Raw genomic sequence first — 17,195 nt, 5'->3', positions numbered from 1 at the left:
ATTAAAATTGAGTGTTTGACTTTTATTTTAACTAGGTGCAAAAACATGCAATGAGTAAAAATTTTGTATGTTAAACAGTGCATGCGTTATTGAAATTTTTTATATATATTTTTATGTAATGGAATATATAATATGTTTTGCATTCCATAAAAATATGTAGTGATATACATATATACATATATAGTGATATATATATATATATATAATTTAATAAAAATACTTAAATTTCATAATTATAATATTGTTTTATATAAATGAAAAAAAAATATTATTAAAATTATTTTTTAAATATACTATAATCAGTTGTGTAAGGACCCAAAAATTTGTGGCCTAAGCCCATTTAGAACAATGGGTTGTACCTTTCAAACTTGGCCAAACCAATAAAATTTGTAAGAAATGGGAAAGAACAACAACAACGAGTTCTGCCCGAGGACATGTACTAGGGAGAATCTCTTTTTTATTCAGCAACAAATGAGTATGAGATTCTATACAAGTGTTCCCGAGGAGACTAGGTTTGCATAAAGGTGGTCCTATTCACTTTCTTCTCCAAGAGCTTTTTCTTTTGTTTCTTTTCTCTCTCTCTTTCTCTCTTTTTCCGATCCCCCCTTTTCCAATGCTCCCTCCTTTCTTTATATACTTCTCCCTTCATCACATCTTCACCATCCATTTCTACCTAACTTTCCTCCTCTTTTGACACTTGTTACCTTTCACATCTAAAGCAAGTGGTGGAAGGAACCTGCTTAGCTGTGACTTATATTGTTCAGGTCACTTCCTCATTAATGCTGCTAATAAAACTGTTGTCTACTATTTAATGCGGATGCAATAGGTTACATCAGGCCAAAAGCTTCCTTATTGCCTACCGACTTTCATTCTCTTTAGATTCTAGCTTCCACTTAGAATACCATAGAATATCAGGACTCATTTCTTCTCCTTTTCAAGTGGCTTCTCCCTTTAGGCCTGTGGCTTGCAATATTACCACGTCAATGCTGCGACTTTTCGACTTCATCCCCGATCCTTGGGCCAATGCTGAGACCCTTCAGCTTCCTCCTCGGTCCTTGGGTACCCACAAGTTGATTAATTTGAACATATCTAATAATATATATATATATATATATATATTTTAAATGCACACCACATTCCACGGAACACATGTAACATGTTACATTAAATTTAAATAATTATATAAATTTAGAATTGTAACATTTTTTTCTTTCCAAATATAATAATAATGTCTATGTTATTAAAAATTGAATTTTAAGGTAATCTTATGAATATTTATCATTTTTATAACTTTATTACTTTGTTAGAGTTAGAGTTTATATATCTAATTTCTAATGCCTATTTTATTTGAATTTTTTAGCCCAAATATAATAAAATTTCATACTTTTTAAGCCCAATATTAAAAGGAAAAAAACTGAATTTTTTAGTCCAAAACTAAAAAGACAACCTACAAAAATAATCAATTTAAATCCCAATAAGTCCGGAATGGATTCAATAGACCAAAATATACTGAAGTAGACCAAATAGACCCAATGGACCGAATTGTACCGATTGGACCAAAGTGGACCGAAATAGACTGAATGGACTAAAGTGGACCAAATGAACAAAAATGCTATATTAATGTGGCTTAACAAGAGCATAGCAACAATAAAAATATTCTTCAGTTTCTAGATATTATATAGATATAGATATATAGATTGCCAAACCAATTCTTAAAATTTTTAATTTTTGTTAATTTAGTCTCTCATTTTGCCAAATGAATCAATTGATCCTTCCATCTAAAGCATCCAAGCAGTTAGCAAATGAGAACACACACACACCTTTTTTTTCCCTATAAAATACACATCATACAACAAGATCTAATAAACGAGTACCTCATGAATGTTCTCATCAAACTCATAAGAAATGATGCATATATAACATGCAAGAGATAATTCTTGCTGCTGAAAAAAATAAAGCGTGTCCAAGAAGGAGATGGATAGCAAGCAAGAGAAAGCATCAATAATTTGCGAAGACGCATGAGTAGGCTTTTATATGATTTCAGCAATAACAAGTTTACGTTTTACCCACCACAAATCCGAACTTTTATTGTGTAACCAGTATTTGGAACCTCCATCTCACATGGGGTGCATGTGAGACAGATAACATAAAGAATGCACATATTATGACTTAGAGCATTTTACAGATTACAAGAAAAAAAGAAAAAAAAAAAAAAAAGAAATCAAATTCTGAGGTAAAAATCTCATTCAACTTTAATACCACTTAAGAATGCTTGTCAACCGATTACATTTCAAATTTCAACTTCAAATGGAAGTCCCAAACTAGACCAGCAAATCCAAATGATACAGAAACTGGATTAAAAATTGAAATACATTCAGATGGATCTGACTCTGCAATCATGAATTCTGTACTCTCAAGAATCGAGGTTCTAACTTCTAAGAGAGTACACATCAAACCTTTTTTTTTAAAAGATTGTCATTATTGAATAACCAATCAGATTTCAGAATAAAAATTGTTACATTGTTGATATCCACTATATCAAGTACTATGAGGTTTAAGAGATGCAAGCTTTGGAGCAATCATATCTAGAAGTCCCTTCGGATTGTCCACATGAACCCAATGGCCTGAATTGGGAAGCACGTGAACAGAAAACTTCCCCTCAGACCCATCTCCTACTCGAGTGGCAAGGCTTTCAAGCCGCTGGATCACATCTGAGTCCCACCGGTCACTGTTCTCTGCGCGCACAATTGCTATCTCCATACCTTTTGGCGGATGCTCCAAAAGGGGCCAATAAGACTTCTCCCTACAGGATTTATACATTGTTAATGTGCCTTTTTAAAAGGAAGTGATTTCAAATGGATCTATAAGGAAAACCACATATTTACCTGTATGAATTGAACATCTGCACAGCACCTTCAAGATTAAATGCCCATGTCTCATGCTCTCCTGATTTCTTGAGGTTGCTGCCTATCCATTCTGACAAGGACTTGGAAAACCCAAGTTCAATCATACGATTGACAAGCCACCTGACACCAGGAACATGATTTGTCACAGAATCATAATGGATGCTCTAATAAGAAGAGATGATAGCATTGCATATGCGCAAACCTACTTAGTTTTCAAAAATGATGACTTAAATAAACCTCCATGTACAGTCCAATGCTATGATGACTTTAATCTACAAATGATGATTTAGTAAGTAAAATGGTTCTTGGCCAAGATGAGTAAGGATCAACATCCTCACTATGGCATCGTTTAGTTGCAATCCAACTTATTAAATAAAATTGTGATATAACACGTGATATGAGAAATTGTAAAGATAAAACTTTCATCATATCAATTTCTGAATTGCTGGAGAATAACCTGCAATCAGAAGTTAACCACCCATATAGTTCAGGTGCTGATTTGACTTTGTTTTACCCATGCAAATATCAGGCCACTATAAGCATCATTGTCAAGTCTATTTATAATACCAGTCAAAGATCTAACTTGAGTTTTAACATGTACCCAAGAACAAAGGGGGAAAAAAGGGATTTAGTGACCCTTAAAAGTTGGATAAGAATTTACGGTAAGATCTGAAACAAAAAGTATAAATAAATAAAGCTTTAGATGAACACAGAATAAACAGTGGTTTCATTTTTTATTTTTTTTTGATAAGTAAGAAGAGAATATTATTAATTAAAGAAAAGCAAGAGAAACACAAAGAGTTCAAGGTAGCGAACAAAGGAAAAAAGGAACAACAAGACAAAAACAGCCCCTAATCTATTCTAATAGAAGAAATAAAATCCGTAAGGGTAGAACAATCCGAGAAACCCCAACGTCGAGACCAGTCAAAAAGTGTCCTCTGGCAAAACTCTAATAATTGAACCACAGTTTTCCCCTCATCCTCAAAAGCCCGCTGATTCCGTTGAGACCAAATAGTCCACATTAAACAGCCTGGGACCAAATCCCAAATATTAGAACTATGCTTCCCAAGCCAATGAAACCAACAAAATAATAAGTCCTCAACTGAACCTGGCATGACCCAATTGATCCCAAACAACCGAAGCATATACATCCATAAAAAATGAGCTATCGGACAAAAAAGTAACAGGTGATCCACAGATTCCGCATTACAACAGCACATATAACAACGATTCGCCAAAGGCTAAATCACCTATGCTTTAGGAAAGAAATTTAAGAAACTAATCTTTATACTGATTATTAACCTATATCCAGCAAATTCAGCCAGAAGAAAAAGCTCCTGGAATGCAACTAAATGATGCCACTTGTATAAAAATACATCAACCATGCACACAACTAATGGCAACACTTACGTAAAGTTCCTTAGCCTAGGTCCATCAAATTCTCTTACACCAACCAGTGGATCAAAAATTGGAATTTATTGTTCAATGGCTCTTGATTAATAAATCAAATGAGTACTTGTTCAGTTAGAAATGATGGCTCCAATAGAGAAATCAAACAATCTTTATTAGTGACTCAAAACTGATAAGAATAATGCGATATAATTCAAAGTTCAGATCAAATGTCAAAATTCACCAGATTCTTTTTGGTAAACTATACATTTTCAATGGGAAATTATGAGATGATGGGCCCTGATCTTCTATTTTAAAAATAATATGGTGATTTTTTTCTAAATGGAACTCAACAAAGTCGACCTAAGGATCCTAACTTAAGTTTTACAACAAATTATAATACATTACAAGGGGGAAAAAAGGATTTTACTTTCGTGATGGGAACGATGAAGGTAAACTCTGTAAGGTCTGCAACACCTTCTCAACTTCTCCATCACTGTTTTCAGGGTTCACCTCTCCAGGGACGGAATCCAGTATCCACAGCTGTTCTGCATCAGGGAAACAAAAAATGACACTCTTTTTTTTTTCCACATATGCAAGTAACTGAAAATGGTTGAATCTCCTAATACTACAAATTCAATGGTTAATCTGAACCCTTAACAACAGGAGTCATACTACAACAATTACATTCTTGATGTTTGTTTACCTCTAGTAATCACTAGATACTAAACTTGGTCCCAACTCCCAAGCCTTTTCCTTCACATTGAAGGGTTACACATATAGTTCTACTGCATATTATCAGTTACTAATCGATCCTTTTTTTTTTATATATATATATAATTGAATAGTTGGAGAAGGGCAATTTGAACTCTCACGTCTCTGTTGGAAACACCAGGAGGTGCCAGACGAGCTACATTGAAGGGTTACACACATAGTTCTGCTGCATATTATCAGTTAATAATCGATCTTTTTCTGTTTTGGATAATTCAATAGTTGGGTTGGGGGGAGGCCAATTTGAACTCTTGACGTCTCTGTTGGAAACATCAGGAGGTGCCAGCCGAGCTACGAGACTCTTGACTAGTTACTAATTGATTTTTTCCCAAACACAAATTGCTCTCATTGGAAGAATTAAAAGTATATTTGTATTCTATGATAATCCATGAATTAAATTCACCCACCAAAAAAAGAATGCAAATTTAACAGAAAACTTTTCATATTCAAAGGAAGAGTAGTGAAGAAAAAACCTGTTTGGGCAATGAAACAGAATCACCATAGTCACCACGAGCACAACTCTCTGCGAACTGAAGCGCAACCTTGCCACCCATGGAGTGGCCAATAACAACCTCGGGCCAAGCCCAACCTCGAGCCTTGACTAAATTGGCCAAATCGTTGGCCGCGTTGACCATGTCATGAGGTGGTTCTAGGGTTTCTATCTCAGCTGATCTTCCATGGTTTCTTAAATCCACAAGCACTTGCCTCCACTCCAATGGAGAGGAATCGGAGTTGGAGAGAGCGGAAGCTAGAGTTCGAGAGAACGATCTCCAGTTTCTGGCGGATCCCAAAAGGCCATGAAGAACGAAGGCTGTTGAGTTGTAGGGTTTCCCTGTTGTTGAAGCTTGGACCTCTTCGTACGCTAGGGTTTCTAGTGATTTTGTACCTCCGTGACGATGAGGTGGACTCGGTGAGTTGAGGAACCGAGTCAGGAGGTTGTGGAAACCTGGCTTGTTTCTCGGACTCAGAACTCTCGCCATTTCCACCTTTTCCTTTGAGTTCAAAGCGTCTGAGAGTGAAAAAGTGACAAAGAGAAGTACAACAACGCAAGGGAAACGACGACGTTTAAAACCAAAGATTGGTATTAGGAAAACAAAACATAAACACGATTTTATTGACAGCTGTGGGATTTGAACCCACGCCCTTTCGGACCAGAGCCTAAATCTGGCGCCTTAGACCACTCGGCCAAACTGTCGCATGCTTGCTAATGTTATTTTTATTTGATATAAACCATTTTAACAGTGATACAGAACTCAATTTTGGAACAACCTGTAAATTAATAAAAGGCTAATCTACAAATTACACCTACTAATTTTGTCTAAAATTTAATTCAATCCTCTACTTTTCGATTTTGCTCAATTCAATCATCTCTTTAGTCTTTGTTATAATTGCGCCATTACTTTTTGACTTTGTTTAATACAAAAAAACTATGTTATGTTGAAAGTCCCTAACAATTTATTTTTTCCAAAGGTTAAAGGGAGGATTGAATTGAGTAAAAGTGAAGTTAAAGAACTTAATTGAATTCTAGGCAAAATTAATAGGTATAATTTGTAATTTAACCTTAATAAATTATGTCGCTTTTTTAGTAAGTAATTATAATAACAATAATCTCTCTACTCTCTACTCTCTACCAAGAAGATTGCCTTCTTTTTTCTTTTTTTTTCTTTTTTTTTTTCTTTCTTTTTGGGAGTTTTCATTAAAACAAGCAGACTTCATTTATTTCATTCATTTTAATTTGGTCGGGGAAATTGAATGTTGAGAGAGAAGAAGAATTGGATTCTCCCCCAAGTGAATACCAAGTCAAGAAAGCCTACAACCTGTTACTTAAAGATGCCACACTTCCTCATACCAACCAACATAGAGACCACAATATTCCCCAGGAAATTTGGCCTCTAGTTTGGAAGGTGAAAATCCCTATTAAAATCAACACTTTTGTGTGGAAGCTTCTACATGACAGTCTGCTTATAAATTTGATTTTGAACAGCAAAGGAATTCTAGCTAATAGCTTGTGTCCCTTGTGCAAAGAGGCGGATGAATCCATATCTCATCTATTCCTATTCAGTAATTTTACTAGAGCTGTATGGCATGGTTCCAACCTTGCTATTCATACTACGGAGCTTAACCATATCTCTGCAAAAAATTAGATTGCTGCTTGCTTGAGACAACACCAATTAATGGATTAGGATTATATGTTATATCTATTAGAAAACATAATTTTGCATTTTATACAAAACAAGCAGTGGAAACAACACGATAGTCTACTTTATTCATACGTAATAACACACAACTTTGAATTCTAGAACAAAAAATAGAAAGCGTATCTTGATTTAATAAAAATAAAAAAACAAGAAGTACGTACGTAGATTGTATCTTGAGAAGACCTTCAATCTCCATCCTAATTCTACATGGTGCTCAAATAGTCAAATTGTGTGGTCCCTCAATCAGTTCTTACATACATTCTTTTTTATTATTGAAAACTTTGTTCATTAAAGAAAAAATAATTTTCTCTTCTTTTAATTGTACGTACTAACTACCAAATACAGTTATTTTATTTAATAACTTTTATTAAATAAACAATTGATTATCTAATTGAATTAGCCTTTTGAGCCAGCCCAATTGGACTTTAGTGTGTGGCTTGGGATGAGACCAAATGGACATATAAGGCTATAGCTCCAATGGGTTTTGGGCTTCCATCAACTCATGACAAGCCCAAAGTTATTATTAATTATATAACAAGTACCATTATGGAAATATAATTGCACTTTAGAAATTATTAATAAATTATATCCTAAAACTCTAATATAATATCATTTGACCCCTCGATGAAACATTCATAGTGAACAAAGTCATAATAAACTGCCACTTTGTAAATCGCTATTTTATTATTTGAGTCCCCAGTTTAATCTTTTAATTATTTATATTTTATGAAATCTAATTTTATTAAATATAAATTTTAGTAATTCTTTACTAAAGTGGCCAGGCCCAGCATCTTGAATAACCAATTCTCATTAAACTTATCTCAAGGGGATATTTTGTGTCTCCATAGAAAGAGATTATGGATTTCATCTTGAGAATACGTGTTCCCTCAACACTACGTGCGGTTACCCAATATACTGAGATTTTGAATGTTAAATTAGATCTCACTCCTGATATATCAAAGCAACCTATATTTCATGATTAGGTTCACAATCCTTTCAAGATTAAGAGTTTGAGAAAATAGAAGTCGTGAGATTTATTATTCAAATGATAGTTGTTAATTGAATAATTAATATTACAGCGGTCCAGTTTAATGTGTCTGACACACATAAGACACACCAACACATCAATTAGAAGTCTCTACTTCCATGATCAAGACAAATCATTGTAGTTAACATGTTATATAGTCTTCACATATGAAACGCCCAATTTCATTACTGACTACGAATTATATTTTTGAGTTTACAAGGAACTTGTGATTTATATCTTCTATAACTAAATCATATAAATCACATACAATGCATCTCGATCAAGGACTATATGATAATGTCCAATTAGTTCATATACAAATAGTATCATATAATTAAACAATTCAATTATTTATAACATGTCAATAAATTGGATTTTAGGGCACAATCTCTAACAATATCTCTAGTCCATTTTCACTATCATATGGACTATTTGGAATCACAAAAAATACAATAGTTCATGAGGGCAAACAACTTAATCCAATTAAAGTCATTCCCACATCACAATCTCTGATTTGCAAGTACAAGGAAGCTTTCAATAATGACCACACTTCGCCTCAGAACAAGGGTAACCAAACTCCTAGGCACATTCCCATAGAAAATTGACAACTTGTCATCAAAGTTACTGGATTCAGAAGAGAGAAGCCTAAAAGAAGTAGTTTTGCTTATGAAGCAAAGAACTTGGAGAAAGCAATAGTTTTCATTGGTGGTGCAAGTACAACAGCGCCCTCATCTTCCATAGCAATTCAAGAAGTTATAGTGGAAGCATCCATAAAAGCTAGAAACCTTGGGTTCAATCAGATCCTGTTCCTCAATAACTGCAAAAGATCAATCCAAATTTGCAATGGTCAAAGTTCACCTACCTGGCAAGAGATGGCCATGACAACAGACCTTTGTTCTCTTTCATAGAATAGAATGACCTTTCATGCTTTTTTTTTTGTCCCCAATGAGATGTTATGTAATATATTATATAGGGAAATGTTAACGGACGGAAGATGTCCATTAAGGATGAATTTTTGTGGGGTTTACCTAATAAAAAACTATATAAATTGATGAAATGATTGAAAATAGTACCAAAATGATGAGTGAAACTTAAAAAGTTGGCTTTATTAGCTCTACACTCTATAAAATTGGTCAAAAATCTGATAAAAAGTTGACTTTACTGACATAAAGTTGTTTCTTAACGAGCACCGCGCGGTGCCCGTTAACACTACCCTATTAGAAATAGCCTCTCTAGCAACAAGGATGCCTTTTTTTTTTTGCTGAATACTAGGATGCCTATTCACTATTGTTGGTCTAACCCAACAATTTTGTAAACTTTTATGTCTTATCTTGCTTGTTTTTCCAATCAATGGTATCGAAAAAAGAGAGAAAGAGAGAAGAAGTGTAAATACTTAAAGCATGTGGTTACCCATTGCTATTAAAAATCCATAATCATTCCATCACTATGAATTTAGTAATATTCTTTTTATTTCTTTTTCTTTTTGTTGCTAAAATATCATTTTAGTTTCGGTCACCATCAATTTGGTCCCTACATTTTGAGAGCATCTAATTTTTTTTTTTTAGAATACTAAGTATTTTTAACACACACACACGGGGAGAGGGGATAAGGTTTTTTAAAAAAACTTACAGTGTTTTATATCAAAAATGGCCTTGAGAGCATTTAATTTGGTTATAGTATTTTCAACTTGCAGTCAATTTGGCGTATACCATTAACTCTTTAACAAAAAAAGCCTACATAAAAATGATGTGCATATATGGCACACATTTGGCTAATAAAATAAGAAAAAAAAATCATTTAATAGCTTTAAGGTTGAGGTGGATCTCTTTCTCTCTTTGTCTTTGTGCTCAAAAGCCAAATAGAAGATGAAAATGAAGAAGATTATAATGTCATAAGAGCATTAGCATATGGGATTGCAAAAATTGTTCTATTTTACCATTTAAAAAGCTACTTTATCTATTATACTATCACATTTTAGAATACACCCAACATCCCAAGTCTTATTTTCCTATACAACACATTAAAATAATATATCTATACAATAAAATAATATAACCTAAAACTCTCTCTCTCTCTCTCTCTCTCAACCACTCATCATAGCCGACAACCCAATCTCACCACCCACTGCCATAGCTGCCAATTCAAACCCAAACAAAACCCAATACCCAAATTGAAACTAAAACCCAGTACCCAAATAAAACCCAAAACCCAAATCACTTGCCACCACCATCACCACCATGAACAAACCCAAAACCCCAAAAAATAGAGACTCAAACTAACCGCCAAAAACAAGCTAGCACCGCAAACCCATAGTGAAACCCACCCCCACCACCACAGTAACCCTCAACCACCCCCATGAACCTGACCCACAACAAAAATCCATTGCCACAATAGCAAACCCACAGTGAAACCCACCCCCACAACCATGGCAATCCCCCTACCACCACCACATCAGTCATAAACCCAACCACACCTCACACCCACACTCATCAAACCCATCATTGTTGCAGCCACCCACTACCACCACACAATAAAACCCATAACCCAACCAAATGACTTGCGAAACCTAACCTACTGCCACCGCCATATCTGCTAACAAAACCCACAAAACCCTCAGCAATCGAAAATCAAACAAACCACCAGTAGCAACCACTGAAACAAGGAAACCAACCCAGCAACTAGCCAATTTAAACCCATAACCACTAATTCAAGCCCACCACGCCTTCACATTTTGTCCTCAAAGTCGACGCCGCCTACTAGAGAGAGAGAGAGAGATTTTTGTTCTACCAAGGGAGAGAAGCAACATAGGTCAAGAGAGAGAACTGAAACAACGAAGAAGATAGACAAGAGAAAAGGAGAGAGAGCCAAATGACTTGTGAAACCTAACCTACTGCCATCGCCATATTTGCCAACAAAACCCACAAAACCCCTAGCAACTGAAAATCAAACAAACCACCAGTAGCAACCACTGAAACTTAAGGAAACCAGCCCAACAACTAGCCAATTTAAACCCATAACCACCAATTCAAGCCCACCATGCCTTCACATTTCGTCCTCAAAGTCACCGCCACCTACTAGAGAGAGAGAGAATTTTGTTCAACCAAGGGAGAGAAGTAACAGAGGTCATGAGAGAGAACTGAAACAACGGAGAAGAGAGACAAAAGAAAAAGAGAGAGAGAGAGAGAGATAATTGAATAAAATATAAGGATTTATGTTTAGAATGAATAAACGTGAGTTCTATAAGTAAGAGAATGTAGCATAGTTATAAAAGTTGTTAGGTTTACAAGCATGGGTAAAGGTGAGTTTTAGTGTTTATAGGTTGTAAAATAGCAATTTAGGGGTTTTACAAGTCCCAATGCTAATGCTCTAACAAATCCCATTCCTCTCTCTCTCTCTCTCTAGTGAGTTTGTTTGAATCAGTCTTAATTCCTTGGCACACAACAGCTAATCTAAGATTCTAAGCTGTCTAACTTTAAATACAATAAAATATGATATTTAATTAATTGTCCATTCTCCTAGTCATTTCCAACAACAAAAGAAACCTCAATCCTCATGGACAACAATGATTGACAATGCAAGCGAAACGCAATACCCAACTGGTGAATGTGTAGCGAAATGACATCGTTTGGCAAGTCTACTGTGACAACAAACATTTGGCTCAACAGAAGAACCTGATACAAAAGAAGAAGAATCAAACTCAGACATAAGAAGACTATTTCTCTCTCTGAAAGGCAAATGAACATAGATTGAACCTCATATAAGTCCAACTCTTCAATCATCTTCTTCAAATCCAATTTCTTTACACTAGCTCTAACAACCCCACCACCAACCCTAACCAAAACCCCATATTTGACAGCAGTGTCCAGATCTAGAACATGCCCATCTCCACCACCACCACCTTCATACCTAACAACCCCATCTTTCTCTTCGTTGATCTGTCTCTCCTCTCCCTCTTGGTCTCTTTTCCTCTCTTTCTCCCTCTCGGTCTCAGTTATCAATGGGTTAGGCTGGGGTGAGTGGTTTCTATTCGTGTTCTTTAGATGGGGAAGGCAACTTCATGGATTGCTATATTAATTTTTGAGTTTTTTTAATTAACATTTTTTAAAATTAAGAAATAAATAATAAATAATAAAATAAATATTATATTTTTAATTAACAACAAGAATGGATGGAATTTTAACAAAGAACTAAATTGAGGTGGATTGAAACTTAGAGAATTAAAATGACATAATGCAAACTTAGAGGATTGAAATGAAAAGTGGTGAAACTTAGAGGATCAGTTTAGTATTTTGGCCAAAAAAATACTACATGATATAGAGAAGCATAATAATTCATACATAACCATACCCACCCATACAAGATATCCATAAACCCATCACACGCACTACAAGAAATCTGCGTTTAGGCAACGTTTTTTTTAGTGCTGTTTTTAAATCCGCAGCTATAAGTGGTATACTGTGATGGTTTTTTAAAAACGCCGCTAAAGAGTGGGCTTTTAGTGACGTTTTTTTTTAAAAAAAACGTTGTTGTAACTCAAAACAATAGCAACGTTTCTTAAAACGCCGCAACAAGTATAGTTTTGGTAGCGCATATCTAATTTATAGCAACATTTTCTTAAAACGTCACTATAGTGATTAAAGAAAATGTACCCAGCGTGTGCTACGTGTGGTTGAAAAAAACAAATACTCTATAGCGACGTTTTTTAAACGTCACTATATGTTCTAATCTTTTAACGTTCCGCCATTATTTTTGGTTCCCACACTTTTTTCCCTCTTTTTTTTTCCTACACTTTCTTTTTTCTTTTCTTTTATCCACTCCGTGTCCCACTTCTTGTTCTTTTCTTTTCTTAACTTCACTATTCATTGTCCCCTTCTTTTTTTCTTTGTGACCCACTTCAACAACACCACACATCTTTTCCCTTCCACCCACTGCCACAACGGCCGTCGTCGACCTCCACTAAGACCCATTGCCACCACCATACTCTTTTCCCTCTTTTTTGTTGTTTAATTTCTTTAGAGTGTAAGCCTTTATTTTTGGCTTATGGGTTTGCTTTGATTTAGTTTTTCTTTAATGGGTCATGGAGCTTTTGTGCTAATTTTTGCTATTTTTCTGTTTTGGTTGAAAAGTTTTTGTTGTTCAAGTTTCTTTAGAGTGTAAGTATTTGTTTTTGGCTTATGGATTTGCTTTGATTTGGTTTTTCTTTAATGGGTCATGGAGTTTTGTGCTAATTTTTGCTCTTTTTCTATTTTGGTTGGAAATTGGTAGAGAAAGCTCTTATTCAGATTTGGCTTCTCGGGCAGAAGGACTTGAGGATCAAGGGCTGAATCATTGTAAGTATTTGTTTAGCTAGCTTGAGATTAATTTTGAAGTATTTGAATCATTGTAAGTATTTTAAGGGCTGAATCATTGTAAGTATTTGTTTATCATTGTAATTATTTAGAGTGTAAGTATTTGTTTTTCAATATTATACCTTCTAGTAGTGGCAAGGGATGGATCCTTATCAATAGCTAGGATGTTTCTTTTTTTTCAATATCTGCAACAAAGTCCCTCCTATTAATACACATTAACTAAATGGAACTATTAAATTAGAAGAAAAAAAAAATTGATGATTTGGGTAGTATAGTGGGAGAGTTTTATATGTGGCTAACTACAAGTTAAGAAGTACTATGTAAATCTTGTATTTTTTTTTATTTTTTTTCTACTTAATTTTTCTATAGTTTGTAGATTTCGATTTTTTTTTTTTTTTTTTTGGTGGTTTAGCTAGCTTTAGATCAATTTTTAAAAAGAGCCCACTGCCTACTAATGTCTACAAGGAGATTCTTCCATTAGATGAGGATTTTTGCTTAAAAATTATATTTTCAATGTGTTATCATTATTCAACATATATGTCTGTGTATGCTTACTTTAGTTTTGATTTTTTAATTGAATGTAGTAAAAGATTGTTTGTAACTGTATATGGAGTTGATTTGGAGCACCTATTTCAGTTGAGACATTTAGGCATAATGGGTAAGTTTTCTCATATGTACCAAATGACAAAGTTTGTATACAATTAAAATTCAAATATTATTTGCGAAGTAGTCTTTAATTTTTCTGCCTAATTGTACCAAGTCCCGACTCATTAAATTTTTTTACAATGGCATCCTTATTTGCCTTCCACATCATTTAAGTGTCCTCTTTTATTTTGCAGGTTAACCACTCACTTATTGTGATAAGTCTGGAATTTTTATTTTTGGAAAGGTGCATGCTTGGCTTAAGCATAGTAAGTAATTTTTGCTTAAAAATTTGTACTTGAGATGTTGATGATTATGTTGGGGTGGATTGTTGAGTTGGAGCAAGCGGGTGACTTGCATGGTGCTATAAGGCAGTTTACATCCATATTGGTAGTGTTTATTATTTTATGAAATTTTGGACTTCAATACTCATAAGTATTCTATATTTGTGATTATGATAATTGTATTGGGTGGATTGTTGTGTTGGAGTAAGCGGGTGGCTTGCATGGTGTTATAAGGTTGCTGCAATTGACATAGGAGTGTTTATTAAATTTGAAAATTTGGATGGATATGGTTGAGTTATATTTGTTGATTAATTTTTAGACTTCAATACTTGTGAGCATTCTATTAATAATTGTTTTGTGGTGGATTGTTGTTTGATTATTTCATTTATATCACATGTCGAACATGCAAACTAAATGACAATTATTAAGAGATATTGATTAGTTACCAAATGTATTAATAAATTATTTTGTGGTTTTGAAAATGTTGTACACTATATTTAAGTGGATGTGTAATTCTACTTCCATGATTTTTGCTTAAATTTGTAGAAATTCAAGACTTAGTCCATTTGTGTGAATGATGATATAGATAGACTTGATATGGTTTGTTTATTATATTCAAGATTATGTGTAATCTTATTTGCATGTTTACGAAACTAAGTGGTTTTGAATTTGAAGGGTAAATGAAGATATGGATAGAAATGGATATAGATAGACTTGATATGGTTTGTTTAGAATATTTAAGATTATGTTTAATCCTATTTGCATGTTTATGAAACTATGTGGTTTTGAATATGTTGTGTACTATATTTAAGTATATGTGTAATTCTACTTCCATGGTTTTTACTTAAGTTTGTAAAGTTTTAAGACTTAGTCCATTTGTATGATGAAGATATTGATAAACTTGATATGGTTTGTTTAGTATATTTAAGAATATATTTAATCATATTTGCATGTTTATGAAACTAAGTGATTTTGAATATGTTATGCACTATATTTAAGTGTATGTGTAATTCTACTTCCATGGTTTTTGCTTAAATTTGTAGAGATTCAAGACTTAGTCCATTTGTGTGAATGATGATATAGATAGACTTGATATGGTTTGTTTATTATATTTAAGATTATGTGTAATATTATTTGCATGTTTATGAAACTAAGTGGTTTTGAATTTATTGTGTAAATGAAGATATGGATAGAAATGGATATAGATAGACTTGATATGGTTTGTTTAGAATATTTAAAATTATGTTTAATCCTATTTGCATGCTTATGAAACTATGTGGTTTTGAATATGTTGTATACTTTATTTAAGTGTATATGTAATTCTACTTCCATGGTTTTTACTTAAGTTTGTAAAGTTTTAAGACTTAGTCCATTTGTGTGAAGGAGGACATAGATAGAATTAATATGGTTTGTTTAGTATATTTAAGATTATGTTTAATTCTATTTGCATGTTTATGAAACTAAGTGGTTTTGAATATGTTGTGCACTATATTTAAGTGTATATGTAATTCTACTTCCATGGTTTTTACTTAAATTTGTAAAATTTTAAAACTTAGTCCATTTGTGTGAATGGGGATATTGATAAACTTGATATGGTTTGTTTAGTATATTTAAGATTCTGTTTAATCTTATTTGCATGTTTATGAAATTAAGTGGTTTTGAATATGTTGTGCACTATATTTATGGTTAATGTGTTAGTGCGTTAGTTTGGATTTTTGATATTGTAGAATATTGATGATAGGTATATTTGATCTATTACAAGCTTATGTTACTTATTGTTGAATTTTAAGCAGGTTTATATAGCATTTTTAATATTTTAAAAGAAAGATAATGAGTAGGTTTTGCGACATTTTAAAAACGTTGCTAAAAAGTAAGAGAAAATCCATTGTAGCGACACCTTTAAAACGTTGCAAATAATCAGTTTTATAGCGATGTTTTAAAAAAAAGCAAGAGGACAAATGCTTTTGCGATGTTTTTGAAAATGTCACTATTGGTGTGATTATTTGCGGCATTCTAAAAATGTCAATAAATGTATTTACCTACATTATATACTAAGAGTCACATATAGTGATGTTTTTCGAAACGTCACAATAGACCTATAGCAACCGCTTTATTGCAAAATTTTTGAATGCCACAAAAGAAAACATCGTTGTAGACCATTTGTGTCTATAGCGACTTTTTTTGGGTTTTTAGTGACGTTTTACAAACGTCGCCTAAACCCAAATTTCTTGTAGTGACACATATTACATTCCTTGGTATTTTTTCCTCCAAGAATTTGACAACTCCTCCAAGAGCACCATCAAGATTATCACTCTTCAAAAGCTGCTCAACAATTTTAGCTGGGGTAACCTTTACATTCCTCAACAATCTTTCAATTTGACCATAGAGTTAGTGGTCACCTTCGATGCGAAGATAAGTAGAAGCCAACAACTTGAATCCATCCATGGTGGAATATGACATGTTCACGTGCATGTCAATGCCGCTTGGGCGCAACAAAGCATGATCAAGCATGTCAAGCCAGTCCTTATGATTGGTGGTAAACACAATAATCCGCTCATCTCCACAGCTCTACCATAATCCATCAATGAAGTTCAATAAACCCGACTGTGAGAACTGACAAAATAACATGA

The 17,195-nt window shown here is 33.7% G+C and overlaps 1 protein-coding gene and 1 non-coding gene across 3 annotated transcripts; both read right to left on the bottom strand.

Moving 5' to 3' along the window:
* Positions 1–2,215: 2,215 nt before the first annotated feature.
* On the bottom strand, positions 2,216–6,127 carry LOC115953495 (protein ABHD11). 2 transcript variants are annotated; one of them, XR_004083740.1, is made up of 4 exons: positions 5,540–6,079; positions 4,726–4,843; positions 2,886–3,026; positions 2,216–2,803 (listed from the first exon to the last, which is right to left on the bottom strand). XR_004083740.1 is itself a non-coding variant. In XM_031071181.1 (4 exons), exons 1-4 carry the CDS (start codon positions 6,044–6,046, stop codon positions 2,539–2,541), a joined length of 1,026 nt encoding a protein of 341 aa, XP_030927041.1. In that variant the 5' UTR covers positions 6,047–6,127; the 3' UTR covers positions 2,216–2,538. The 2 variants fall into 2 exon arrangements, 1 of the variants encoding a protein (XP_030927041.1); XM_031071181.1 differs by having other exon boundaries at positions 4,726–4,838; positions 5,540–6,127.
* A 54-nt stretch (positions 6,128–6,181) lies between these two features.
* TRNAL-UAG lies at positions 6,182–6,261 on the bottom strand. The gene has a single exon. It is a non-coding gene; the product is annotated as a tRNA-Leu (tRNA).
* Positions 6,262–17,195: the final 10,934 nt, after the last annotated feature.

The sequence above is a fragment of the Quercus lobata genome, chromosome 7 (genome assembly GCF_001633185.2).
Source record: "Quercus lobata isolate SW786 chromosome 7, ValleyOak3.0 Primary Assembly, whole genome shotgun sequence".
Lineage (NCBI taxonomy): Eukaryota > Viridiplantae > Streptophyta > Magnoliopsida > Fagales > Fagaceae > Quercus > Quercus lobata.
This window is presented reverse-complemented; position numbering and strand designations above follow the sequence as displayed.